The sequence below is a fragment of the Merops nubicus genome, unplaced genomic scaffold (genome assembly GCF_000691845.1).
Source record: "Merops nubicus isolate BGI_N331 unplaced genomic scaffold, ASM69184v1 scaffold287, whole genome shotgun sequence".
In the NCBI taxonomy this organism is placed as follows: domain Eukaryota; kingdom Metazoa; phylum Chordata; class Aves; order Coraciiformes; family Meropidae; genus Merops; species Merops nubicus.
The window spans coordinates 19,306-33,319 of NW_008618057.1; the positions used below are offsets into that span (position 1 = coordinate 19,306).

The window sequence follows — 14,014 nt, forward strand, 5'->3', positions numbered from 1 at the left end:
TTTGGTTTGGTTTCATTGTTTGGGGTTTTTCTTAATAATGAGGAAAATTACTTCTTCTCTTGAGAAAAGCCTCACATAAAATTGTCCCAGCTTGTGGAAAGCATCAGTACTTCTTTCCTGCTTTAGCCTTAGGTAGGAGGTACAGTGGCTTAGGTACCTCAAAATACCACTAAATACTGGCCATGTGAGGATCTGACAGAATGACAATTGAATCCCTGTCCTGTGCTGATGCTGGATGAGTTTTATATGGTAGTGTCTTGCCAATAAGCAGTTTCCAGATATGGAAGTGCTCATGACACAAACAGTGACGTTTTCTCTCTTGCCTCTGCAGCCCTCTCTTGTCATTCAGTGACTGTTGATCTCTAGGTTTTATGGGCTGTTAATCAGAGCTGTAATCAGTCACCTATCCACAAAAATGATGGCAGAGCCAGTTTTCACTTTTTTCCCTTCCCTCCTCCTCCCCAGCTAGCACTGCCTGCTGTTTGAGGCTTTGTTAAAAGAGCTTCATAGTATTTATTTGAGAATTTCAGTGTTGCTGGCTTTCTCAAGGTCCAATACTCCTTCTTGCAGAGGGATCTTGCAAGAAGTCATCTTGTACTTGCACTTAAAAAATACAGAATTAAAAAAAACCTTCAGGTTAATCTGAACTCATTATTTTAAGCTTCTGTGTATTTAGATCTGTGATTAAATACTTCAGTGGGAAATACTGGTCTTACACCAGTGCCTTTCTGAAACTAAAATAAGCTATATGTACTTTACACTTGCTGGTAATGTCTGGTATGTCTGCTGCAATTTTTGCAAATTAGTATTTTCATTGTTAACCCTAACAGATGGTATTCAGGGGATTAAATATTTCTTGTGAGCTGAAGAACTAACTTTCTCTTCTTCTTTCCATTTCAATAGGTTGTAGAATGGAACTTCTAGATAAAACAATCAATAGCTACCTTAATGTTTGGCTTGGACCCAGAGGTAAGACTTATCAAAAGTTAAATACATAAATGAAACTGGTATTTAGAGCATGAGAAACAGCTTCCCTCTAACATCCTGACTTTGACAGTTGACTATTTGAGTAACTGCAAAGCATCAAAATGTGTGATTCTGTAACAAATAAAGTCTGTTCAATGCTTCTGATCCTTTAACCTGAAAAACTTCTAATTTTTCACCTATGAGAGTCATAGGTGCTATTCTTACTGTCTGTTAGTAACTGTTAGTCCCAGTGAATGACTTATCTCTCTCAGATCTTTACCACTTTTTTGTTTTTCCAGAATGTAACAATAGCTTTTATTTTTTTTAAAAATATTTTTTAAAATTTGCATTTGATGAATTAAAGATACCCTTCCCTCATAACTACAGCTGCTAAGGAAAATTTCAATGAAAAAAAAAAAAAATTGTAGTTTTCAGAAAGCATTGCTTCTTTGAAAACTTTTTTTTTTTTTTTTTTAAGAAAAAAAATTAAAGAAGCAATGTTTTTGATAGGTTTTCCACTGGAAAAAGTCTACAGGTAGAGAACAGCAATCCTGGCCAGCATGAGAAATGGAGAGGCAGTGGGCCCACGACAGGCGAGGGCTTTATGGTGAGGGCTTCCAGCTAGGGTAGGGATGTCCGTGTTCCACCTGGTCCTGACCAGAGGGGAGTAAATGTCAGGGTCCCATGCGGAGTGTGCACAGCAGTGCTGCTCAGTGGCATGGGCTTTCTTCCTCTGATGGCTTCAGTAGCATCTTTTCTACCTCCTCCTTTGTCCCACTGAAGCTGTGGTGGTGGTGCCGCTCCCTTGCAGGACAAAGTCCACAGGAGGTGGAACAAGCCTCTGATATGGAACAAGCCTCTGATACCCCAGAGTGTGTTTTCTGTTTGCTTTTAGTACCTTGGTGTCCCTGTTACCCCCCCCTTTGTTTTAAGCCCATGTAAATTAGTCTTGATGTTCTGATATAACTTACCGCATGTGCTAGCATATGGTCTGTATTTGCTGCGTCTTAAAAATAATGAACCATAAAGGTGGCAAATCCAAACAGTTCCCTGGCTATCTTAAATACTTTCCAACCTACATTTTTAAGGCCTCATTTCTTACTGGAACACTCCTCCTATGAAGAAAAGCTGAGAGTGTTGGGATTGTTCAGTCAGGAGAAGACTCTGGAGAGACCTTTTTGCAGGCTTTCAATACTTAAAGGGGGCCCATAAGAAAGAGAAGAGACAGTCTTTTTAGCAAGGTCTGCTGCAATAGGGCAAAGAGTAATGGTTTAAAGTGAAAGAGGGCAGACTGAGACTAGATGCAAGGAAGAAGTGTTTGACCGTGAAGGTGATGAAACACTGGCACAGGTTGCCCCGAGAAGTGGTAGAAAGCTCATCCCTGGAACCATTCCAGGTCAGGTTGGACGGGGCTCTGCACAACCTGATCTAGTTGATGATGTCCCTGCTTATTGCAGAGGGGTTGGACTAGGTGACCTTTAAAGGTCCCTTCTAACCCAAATGATTCTATGATGCTATGAAAATTGTCAGGGCTGTGAATGCCACCAATGACTTGGTTAATTTATAGTTTGGTAAACTTGATTTCAATCCTTTGGGCAGACTTTAGTGAGAGGAGTGATGTAGTGTGCTGTTGCTGGGTATGGACAACAAAATTGTGGTTCAAATGGTGCTTGTCCCAAGTGCCCCCTGCAGTCCTTTTGTTCGGGGTGGTTTATGTACTTTTCCAGAGCCGTTGACATGTTGCCAAGCAGACTGGTTAATCAGACTGGACTGACTGTGCTGTTTCTTTGCTTATACAAGGACTCCAAATTTCACTTGTTTTGAGTAGCGCATACATAGGTCTAACTGATTTACTATTGATTAGAAAATAGACACCAGGATCATTCCCCCAGTAATCACAAAGGTGTCTCCTTGACTCTTTGTGAGATGTGTGCTATTGGGAAAGGTTAGTTTGAAAGAATAAGGGTCAGGGAGGTCACTGAAGCTTTTCATTATAATTTCTCAACTGTGGTATTCAAGATGGACAATTCTGAATAGTAATTAGTATTTAAACATAAAAGCATATTAAGAATATTTTTGCCTTTGGAGGAGAATTATTTGTGCTTAATTTAGCAGCCGAATAACTAAAATCTTGTAGTCTGTGAAGGTTGTTTGTAATTAGCAAATGTGGCCCTTAATAACATGGCTTGTTGCTCTTCCTTTGTCTTTTTTCTGGTGTTCTGACACTAGAAGCATTTTGGGTACATTCTGGATGCATTGAACTCTTCCCTTTAAAATTCTAAGGGTTTTTTTTTTTTTATGTTTCTGTGTTTCAGACCCCAGAGTGAAAGGATGGCTTCTTCTGGAGAACTACACACCTACCTTTATCTTCTCAGTCTTGTACTTACTAATCGTATGGCTAGGACCAAAGTACATGCGGAATAAGCAGCCGTTCTCATGCAGGGGTGTTCTAGTGGTCTACAACCTTGGACTTACATTGCTTTCTCTGTATATGTTTTATGAGGTAGGAGAAAAGGGGTTGGGTCAGGGCGATTTTGCAGTATCTGTTTCAGTTATATTGGCTTATGTTGAAAATGATCTCTGATGACAGCCCTCCTAAAGATGGGGAGGTGTGCAGAAATGATGCAACTGCTCGTCAGTGTCACTTCTCAGGGAGAAAACCGTAGTTGTAATATCACCTCTAAGGATGGTATGAAACAAACCTTGCCTTAAACATCTATGCTGAGCTTGGTTAACAACATTTCAAATGCACTTCTCTTGCTATGTGTGAAGCAAAGGCCAGATCTTTCAGCATGAAACCTGACTACTCCTTCAGTAACTCCTCCTTGCCTAGAGGTCGTGGTCAATGTGATTTTGCTGGTGTATTGTACAAAGTACTTTGTAGCAAAACTACCACTTGATTGGGAGTGCAAAATGTGTTTTATTTGAATGTGTTTAATCCTCCACACGCTTCAATAGTATTTCAAACTGAATTGGACTATTTGTGGACTTAACTTTCTCTCCCAAGAAAACAAATACTTAGGCAGTATAAAGTTTTCCAGTTCCCAAAGAGCACTTTAACTGCTTTTACTCAGAATTGTATGGGTTTTATTAAAGTGAAAATGAAGAACTATGGCACTGTAAATAAGGATGTGGTCAAAAAATGTGTGGGTCACGTACAGAATAATCTGGCTTGCTTTTAACCAAAAATGTTTCTCCTTTCCCTAAGGAGAGATTTCATTTTCAACATGCAGTTACAAGCTTCAGCTTAAACTACTGATCTGTTTGGGTTTTTCTTTTTTTTTTTTTTTTTTTTTTTTTTTTTTGGCATTTGCTTCGAAGTATATGCAAGCTATAATTCTCCTTTAAGTTTGTAGTTATTCTGTAGTGTTTTACAAGGTCAGTGTTTAGATAGGAAATTATTTAAAGTTAGTTCTCTTCTGTAATGAATTGTCTAGTCAAAGATTACTGAGTTGGGTTACTAAGAGCTTTAATACTTAATTCTTTGTGGGGAGCAGTTTTGGATTCAGCAGGTACTTGGAATAACTTGTATTCTTGATGTGCTTACAATTCTAACCTGCCTGACAGGATGTTATAATCCAGAAAAAAGTGTCTGCTGATATGTTTAATTTATCTAGAAGTAGTGTTGCTGTAGATTTCATGTACCACATCTGCATAGTTTTATGCAGATATTGTTTATAATTATATAATCAACTATTGTTTTAACATTCAGTCATGTTATTGAGGGTTTTCAAGTGCAAACTTTTCTACAATTGTACTGTGTGTGGATAAAACTCTCAGGATAGCCTGTCTTTTTTCCTTGAATACTTGGAATGGTACTCCTAGTTTCCGAATGAAAATTACTGTAACGTTCTGCCATGTTACAAAACCTGCTGATAAATGTAAACAATAGAAAATGTCTGAACTGTAGCTCTTCTGGCTTTTTTCTGCTAACAATGGACTGGTTACCAAGATAGGAGTATTTATTTTATGCTGAAGTAATCCTCGTACTTGTAACAACTTGAATACCTTCTATATTGTGAAGGGATGAGATAACTAAGAGTGAATATTAAGGCTCTTGCTTCCTACTTAGTGAAACACTTTACATCAAATTGAATACTGCTCTTAATGTACCATTGTCCATATGGAAATGTTTATTGGTATTGTTGCAAATATACCTTCTCTTTATAAATTTGGAATACATGAAGCTACTTTGTTATGAAAGACTTAAACTTGTGATAGTTGCAATGAAATGTGTTTGACAGCACTTACAAGCAAGACATGAGAGTAAATGATGTTCTGCAGCAAGAGACCGATCCCTTAAAAATGCTGCCAAGTAGAGAGCTGTGCTGACGTAACCCCACACTGCTTGATGTTTGCAGGGAGAGAGCTGAGGGGCCAGCTGGTAGGGAAAAAAATCAGCTTCCTGCACCTCCAGGTATGTTCTCTAGCTATAGTGCCTCTGCAGTTACCTCTGCCAGTGCAGAGCAGGCAGAACTCTCCTTCAGATCTCCTCAGTTGTGGAAATTCAGCTTTGAAGGCTTGATCAGTCATACATCAGTGACACTTCGTAGTACATGTACTCACGTTTAAGATACAATGGTGAAGAGCTGCATTCAAAAAAGAGATGTAACTCCCTGTTCCTTTCCTTCTTATCGCTTTTGAGTTTCAGCTAGATTAAACTTTTTCAGCCCTAATTTAAGGAAAGTCATAAACATCACCACTTAAGAACTTGTTTGGTAGTTGATCTGAAAGTAAGCTGCTTTAATAGCTTGTGTGTGAATGCTGCTTTGGAGTTCCTCCTGAGTTACAGCTCTGGGGGTTCAGGTCGTGATTCATAGCATCACAGCTCAGTTCAAATATTGTATCACCAAAACAATGTATTAGTGAGGCATCCTCCCATCTAGGATGAAGAAAGGTGACCTACTTGGTTTTCTGCCTTTTGCATCTGAATATTTGTATGCAGTAATATGAGGAAAAATTTTTTGCATTGTAGGATTTGTGTAATTCTAGTTATTGTGTACTTGCACCGTTTGGTCTACTGACATAATATAACCTTATTTTTAAATCACCAGAAATCTTGTAGCTCTTATTTGGAATTCCTAAGAGAGCAGTTTCTGTGTGTACTTGCTATAAATTATTTATTTAGGCATTTAATGACTGGGCTGGGTTCTGGTGCTAGCAGAACAGAGTAGTGGGCTGTGCTTGCCCTGGACAGTATAAAAGGCAAGGGAGTCCTAGGGGAGCAGGAGAGGTTTCTCCAGGCTGACTTGTTGCTCCCATACTTCAGGAAGAGAGGATGCTCATTAAGAGCAAACAAGGATTTTATTCTGTATAAATCTGCAGTGCTCAGACTTGAAAGGAAAATAAAACTTCCTGTCTTGGGTAGGGGCAGCAAGGAGTGGCCTCCTGCCCTGCGGAGGAGGTGCACAGCAGGGTGGCTGGCTGGCTGGCAGAGGGGTTTTGGGATGTGGGTTAATTGGCCACTGGGCAGTATGGCTGTATTTGAAAGAGCCACAGGAGCAGACAGAGCAGCAAAGGCAGCACTGCTCCCACCAGTGTCACTGCTTCGTGCCAGCATCACCAGTCAAGGTGTCATGCAGTGCTGTGAGTCCAGATGGTGTCTTAGCTGGGTAAATTTGGCAAAGTAGAGAGAGTACCAGGTACCCAGTTCTCTGGCACACTTCTGGGCATGTTTGTTAGCAAAACTGGCCAAGTGGGCTGGACCACATTTGAGAAGACTGGTTGGTTGGTAATGAAGGCTCGCTTTCTTAAGTGGTCACCTTACTGTCTTCTTCATCGGAAAAATTAATTCCCTACAGGCTCTGCCTGAGAAAAGTCTCAGATTTTATTGATGAGGGAGGTGTGTGTGTGTATATGCTGTAGGAAAAGCATCCTAAGAGCAGCCCTCTGTCTTAGGAAGGAGGGGACCCAGTGTGATGTGGCATGTGAGCCATGAGTGGTAGCTCACTGCCAGGCTGTTCCGTCCTCTCCCCTTCCTTTCATACAGATCCTGAAGCCATTATCTCTGTCCTGTCCATGTCTCAGATACAAAATTTTATCTTTACATTTGCTTTCTGTGATCAGACATCTGTTTCTTTTCACTCTAACCTAGCTCTGATTTGAAACCTGTAAACCCCTCACCCCTTGACAGCATGATGTAGTGTTGGAGAGGGGCAGATAAAGGACCCAGCAAGTCTCAGGCTTTGGTTTTATCACAAGAAAACAAAATCCTCCCCAGTAACACCTCTCCTACAGCCCAGTCAGACTGGTGTTAGTGTGATGGTTTATTTTGGTAACAGAGTTGATAAAAAAAGCACATGCCACAGCATTTTAAAAAATCCAGCAATGGAAATGCAAAATGAGAACAATATAAAAGAGAAAATCTAAATGTGGGGGAAGGAAGTTGGAGTTGCTTGAGCACAAAAGCAACTTAAGAGTTGCAGAGTTTTTCCCTGAGCCAAGAGACTCAGCACTGACTTTGAGTACGAATTTAATTGACCTGTGAAGAAGATGCCTCTGTTTGTGTAGTTTAAAAATCATGTACTCTGGTGAAAGTTTTTATAGTCAGCCTTTTCTGGACAGGGTAGTTTCTCAAGAGAGGATATGCCTGTGGTCATGTATCAGCAATTCCATTAGCAAATCCTGGGCTCCTGCTAACCTGAAGATGAAGGACTTCCGGGGCACAACTGGCAGGGAAAGGTTGTCTCAAGCCTGGGTTGGCTGAGGAGTCACCAGCCTGTTGCTGGGCAAGTTGAGAGCTGATGCACAGTAGCTGTTGGAAGGGCTTAGAAACTCTGGTCATCCTGGAAGCAGACCGCAACAAACATGAGCAATGACTTAAATGCACTAGCTGGCACTTCATGGCATCTCTGTTTACTGGTTTCTAGGTGGTGTGTAAGCAGCTCCCTGGTGCTGTACACCCAGCCCTGTGCATTACAGAGCCATTTGGGAACCATTTGTGGTCAGGTATCAGAGAAACCCATTGGGTTTGTTTCATACAGTTCTCATAGTTCAGGGAAGTGTTAAGAATAGAGGGATAATGACAATCGATAATGACGATGGTAATGAGCCCTCTAGCATGTTCTGAAAGCATTGTGGGTAGAAGAAATACTGGTGTCAGGCAAAGGAGCAGCTGGCTCCCAGGGGAAGAGGATTATCTGTGTGTTCTGTGTTGCACCAAGCAGGGTTTGGGGGCAGCAGCAGCAGCTCATGAGCAGCAGTAGCAGCTTTTCACTGTTTGGTTCCTTCTGGAAAGGGAGGGATAATGTTATTTTTGTAACTGTACTATTTGTATGATAAAAGATGTTACCCTTTCCTACAAATGTTGCTTTGTTTCTGTCGTTTAGACCCCTGTGGCTGTGTTACAGCTCCTAGCATGTTGTTATATCCTCTTCGGGGAACGGGAGTGCCTGGGTTTAGCTGAAGCTACCTGTAGTCACCGTGACACCTTTGCCCTTCAGAGAGGTGGGATCCGTCCCGACACCTTTGGCTGCGTAATGCTTTCGGTAGTGACCCCGAGTCCCTTGCAGGGGTAGCTCTTGGGGTTTCACCATGCTGGCCTTTACCTGGGAGAAGTGTACAGACCAAGTGTCAGTGACAGATACTATTTGGATTAATTACAATATAAACATTGTCATTATCCTCCAATTCCTGACACTCCCCTAAACTATGAGAACTGTATGAAAACATCTGTAAGCCCTTAACAACATGATGGCAGCACAATGTGGTCTTCTGTCTGAGGGACTGGCGGGCACTTGCCACGCTGCCCAGGCTTTGCTTTGGTGCCCCTGAGAGCAGGTTGGTGCAAGGCTTGCTCTGGGGCGTAGCTGGTCCTTTAGAAAGTTACCACTTCTAAACTGGTGTGCTTGGCGCAGCCGTGCCTGCCTTACTGCCAGGAGAGGAGTCCTCCTGTGGCTGCTTGGATAGAGAACTTGCTTGGGTCTGCAGCTGATGTGCACGGCTGCCTCCCTCTCACTGTGGCAGGGTGGTATTGGTTTATCTCTAATACATGAGATCATTCCAGGTCTACATGTTATAACTAGGTGTCTGGGTTTTTTTTCCCCTAAATAGTAGCAATTGTTCTATGTCAAAGGGTCAAAAATAATGACCTAGGGTGACTGGGCATTTTAAAAGCTAATTTAGGGGGGAAATGAGGCATGAAAGAAATAACATTAGGAAAAGGTAGATCATTTAAGTGATAAGCTTTATTGTACCTTCTAGAATTAGCTTGCCATTTACAGTTCTGAGCAGCATTTAATCATACCAGTTATTGTAGTCCTTTAATCAAATGATCATTTTAAATGACTTATGGTGCAAAGAGTTTTCCACTGTGGCTTTGCAAAGCTGTTTTTAACCACACAACTTGCTTGTGCAGGATACCTCTCTTTGCCTTTCAGGTGCTTTTTGGGATATGTAACAATTCTTTTTTTCACTTTGGAAACATCTGAATTTGTTACTCTTCTCCTCATACTATTCCCAAGAGGAAAAATATCTTTATAAACACAATCCAGTGATCCTTTGTGTTGTGAAAGTAAAGAGGGGCTTGCTGCTGTCCTCGCACCCACTCCCTCCTCCTGTCCTACCCTCAGCCTGCCCCTCCATCTCCAACCCATGAAAGGTTGGGATGTGGACATCCAGCTTTACTCTTGCTTCTCTGGAGGTTTCAGCCAGCCCCTGAGCAGCAGGCTCTCATCAGCCTTTCATGACTAATTAGCTGGTCATTACTCTTAAAAGTAATTCCATCATGTTTGAGGTGTTACTTGTTATGCCAGGAGGTCAGGCAAGCAATGCCATGTCCTGTGGGGGAAGTCACTTGTACTGGGGAGGGTGTCAAGTACTCGGGATGAGGGAATTATTTAAAAAGATCTTGCAAAATTGCAATACAGTAAAACATCAGTTGTTAGTGATTAAAGATAGCAAAGCTGAAGATTTGCTGTTACACAGTTGAAAAAAATTTAGTCAGATCTCTGCATGTGAATTCTCTTTCCAAAAATAATCAGAAGAAAAATAGATTTACTTTACTTTGATCATTCAGTTTCTCCAAAAACAAGGTCATCAGCCAAGGAGAGCTATTTCTTGAGAGTCTGTCTGAAATACTGCTGTGCAAAACACACACATCTGTGTGGGATAACTGGGGATAAGATGCTACCTCCTATTTTTATTCTGGTTCCCCAACTGGAAAAAATTGGCAATTCACCCTCTACTATGATTCAGTCACTGCTTGGAGGTTGAATTCAACCTAATGCTACATTCAGGTGTCCTTCTCCCCAGATAATTTTTTACTCTTATTTTCTTAGCTGGTGACGGGAGTATGGGAAGGAGGATACAATTTCTTCTGTCAGGATACGCACAGTGGAGGAGAAGCTGACATGAAGGTAATGTCATCGAGCCTTACAGCTAATAACTTCTCAAATTGTCCACTTGTGTGTAAGTGGAGAGCAGAACAATATTGATTATATGGGTTTTGTTCAAACTATCTTTTTTTATCCTTTACAATCCAATGGACAATGTGTTGTCTAACATAATAGTTAATCTACAATATATTCATGGTTGGTATTTGGTGAGTAATTATCTGTAAATTTACAAGTGTTCTCAGGTCCATAAAACACGGACTTGGGCTTCAGGCTGTATCTGACCACTGTGCGTTGTGACTCCCCTTCTCTTTCTGAGATGTGCGATGATTTCTTCCGATCATTGTTCAGACATCTCCTTTACAGAGAGCACTGTAGGACCAAGTCTATTTAGATCTTTTCTTGTTTTTTTCCCGTCACACCCTTGGTACACAGCAATAGCCTCATAAAACAGTCTTTGTCATGCTTTGTTTTCAGCCATAGGTATGGGATTGTACCTAGGGCTTTTACAGAGAGACCTGAGGCAGAAGCATTACCTCAGTGTCTTCAATCCAAATTGGGCCGGACAGATTGTGGATTTTATTTAGATAGCAAAAGAGTTGAAACACACACACACAAATGTGGCATGCTTCTAAAACTTGTTTCCTCCTGTCTAGATCATACGTGTCCTCTGGTGGTACTATTTCTCCAAACTCATTGAGTTCATGGATACCTTCTTTTTCATTTTGCGGAAAAATAATCATCAGATCACTGTTCTGCATGTCTATCACCATGCAACAATGCTGAACATCTGGTGGTTTGTTATGAACTGGGTGCCTTGTGGTCACTGTAAGTACTGGGTTATGGTGGGAAACGCTTTCATCAAGGGCCTTGTTTTAGTTTTCTTTTGGTCAAGCCAAACATCTGGTACCTTCAGCTGCAGGATTTGTTCTGTCCCATATTTAGGTGCTTTGCTGAATTAAGTTGCCTGGAGAGCCCCTAGAAAAGGCATACCTATGTAGTTTTAAGAACCTTGTATGGAAGCGTGACATTTTTCAGCTGCAGTGGTCCAGGTCTGATAACCTGTCAACCTTGTATCCTCTCTTGTGGTAGTTGCAGGCCCTCTAATAAAACAACACTGTTTTCCAAGTCAGCACCAGAAGCTTGTTTCACCTGCAAGATGGCTAATAGTGACTCTTATATCTGTCAAGTTCACTCGAGATGTTATTTTCTTAATTTAATCTCATTATACCACTAGCCATAACAAACTATTTCAATTAAAATCTTGTCCCTCGAGTGCTAATAACTTGACTGAATACATCTTAAGCGCAAGATTTTCCATCCCTCTGTTGTCTAAATCCTGCTAACCTCTGGCAGTCTTGTTCTGACCCTTTATTTTCACTGCTTTTAGCTGGCATCTAATTTCCTAACTGCATTTGCGTGGCTTAGTTATGGTTCAGATGTGCAGCTTATAGATACTGGCTTTGTTGGACACTTATCCAAGAGAAACCTTTTCAAACCCAGTGGATGTGAACTACTGGCAGTGCAGACGAAGAAGCTGGGTTGCTCAGGAGTCTGCTTTCTGAGCCAAACAACATAGAAACTCATATTTGTTTCATGTTGTCAGCACAACACTGAGTAACGCTGAACTTATAAAAACTGTGCATCTGGAGCCACATTCTCCTCCTGTCCTTGTTTATACAACAGTCAAAAGTGCAGACACTTAGAGTCTATCTTGTGTTTGTGTGGCCTTGAAAATACTTCTGTGCTATTTCTAGTGATACGCTTTTCTTCTTCCTTTCCAAGCTTTATTTTCTCCTCGGTCATCACAGTCCTGTGCAGCTTGGTATTAAGCTAAAAGGTTTTTTAGCAGCAAAAGGTGCTGTAGACAAGGACAAATAAAATTACTAACCTTCAGTTTATGAAGGTATCCACTGCTTTTGGTTATAAATGGCAAAATAGGCTCCTGCCTGGAAGGAAGTGAAATAAGTCTAAAATTAGATGGGTGAAGCTATTGATTGTTGGGCATGTTTATGTGCCTCCTTTTTATCAGCTTCCTCAGTTCCCCCGACAAGCCATAATGCAGATGTGAAAAAGAATAAAGCAAGGAAACAAAACCAGAAGGCTGCTGTGACGTGCACAGCTGCAAAGCAGCTCAGCCACTCGGCTGGGTGAGCAGAATTAAAACTGGGGGGTGGAATCTCTTGCCTTTCTTCTGAGAGAAATTGTATTTTAAATAGTAACATTTTGAACTGGTTATTTTTGTAGGTTCCATGAAACAGGGTGTTCCTGGTAATGCAATGTACTTTCTTTTTCCCTTGCCCTTTTTTTAGCTTACTTTGGTGCCACACTGAACAGCTTTATTCATGTCCTCATGTACTCCTACTACGGATTGTCTGCTGTTCCAGCAATGCGTCCTTATCTGTGGTGGAAGAAGTACATCACTCAGGGGCAGCTGGTGAGTGATTAGCTCTTCCATACTTCAGCAAGCTCTTAGAATCATGACAAGGTCCCCTTGTCTTTACTGAGGTAGAAAATTTTGGTGAGGGTCAGAATAAGGGAGAGTGAAGGGTAGTACCTTCTACTCCTTCAAGTGCCTAAACCACCTTAGAAATCCATCTTCTGCACATTCGTTTGCTCTGTTTTTGGGACAGTGGGGAGCTGGGGACTGGTGGTGTACATAAATCAGTGGTGAGATCAGTGGAATCTTTCTCCACCTCACCATTTTGTACGGGTAGATGTATCTGGGAGTCACAGCGCTGGGTTTTCTGAGACTCGCTAGCCATGGAGAAGCTTTTCTTCCAAGCCCACTTAAGCTAGTGTGGTCTTCTCCTGTGCTTTTGCTCAGGCTGATGTTGAGATGACAGACCAGAAACCGACTGCAGCGCGGTCCGTGGCTAACAAGGCCCTTCATTCTAATCCTGCGGGACAGTGGCTCTTCTGTCTCACTTTCACATGCAGTTGCAAATGGTTTATTAAAAACTGTTCAATATTTCTGGTCTCCTTCTGCACTTTAAATGGTCAGATTTTGTTTTTCTCTTGTAATTCTGTGTTGGACTCCTTGTGTCCATTTGTATTGTTTCCTCTGTGTACAGTGATGAACCCTGAATGTTGTGTACTGGAAGTGCAAAGGGCAGTGAAATTCAGCCATGTGGCACACGTGCTGTAATGATAGTGCATGAGAACCAGGTTTCAATGAATGTAACATGTTAGAAGAGCACAAGGAAACAACACAAGGGGTTGGTTTTCTGTCTTCCCCATTTTGTAGTTGGGGAAACTGAAGCCCGAAGATAGACTGTTTTTGGTATCTTCCTACCCCCACCCTCCTTAGCACCCTCTTAGAGATGTGAATAGGTTTAAGAAAACACACTGGTGATAATTAATCATTTGCTGCCAGCAGTTCGAGAACTTGATTCTCAAAACTTTTTTTTTCTGGTCTTTTTTATTTTTAGTACTCTCCTTCCTGGAGGATGGCTGAGTATTGTAGCAGTGAGGATCGCTGTTTTGGGGGTGGGGTGGTGGTGATGGTGTTGCTGGGTGGTTGTCTGTGTTTTTGGTTTTTTTTTCTTTCCAGATTTAGGCACTGTTCTTCATCCTGGTTGTACAGAGAGCAAGTGTACCTCGGTGGTGCTTTGGTTGTTCCCCTGGCTATTGTCATAGCTGCATGTGCTTCCCTGCCTGCTCTTCGGTGCATAGCTGTTAGGGAAGCAAAATAGCAGAGGAGAACACAGCCTCTT

The 14,014-nt window shown here is 41.6% G+C and overlaps 1 protein-coding gene across 1 annotated transcript in view; it reads left to right on the top strand.

Annotated features, from left to right (window-relative positions):
- Positions 1-903: 903 nt before the first annotated feature.
- ELOVL5 (ELOVL fatty acid elongase 5) overlaps positions 904-14,014 on the top strand; it is a 17,290-nt gene continuing 4,179 nt past the window's right edge. The window contains exons 1-5 of the mRNA XM_008943294.1: positions 904-969; positions 3,282-3,469; positions 10,245-10,322; positions 10,955-11,126; positions 12,611-12,735. Coding sequence (XP_008941542.1) covers positions 912-969; positions 3,282-3,469; positions 10,245-10,322; positions 10,955-11,126; positions 12,611-12,735 — 621 coding nt within the window. The 5' untranslated portion in view covers positions 904-911. The remainder of the gene's footprint in view (positions 970-3,281; positions 3,470-10,244; positions 10,323-10,954; positions 11,127-12,610; positions 12,736-14,014) is intronic.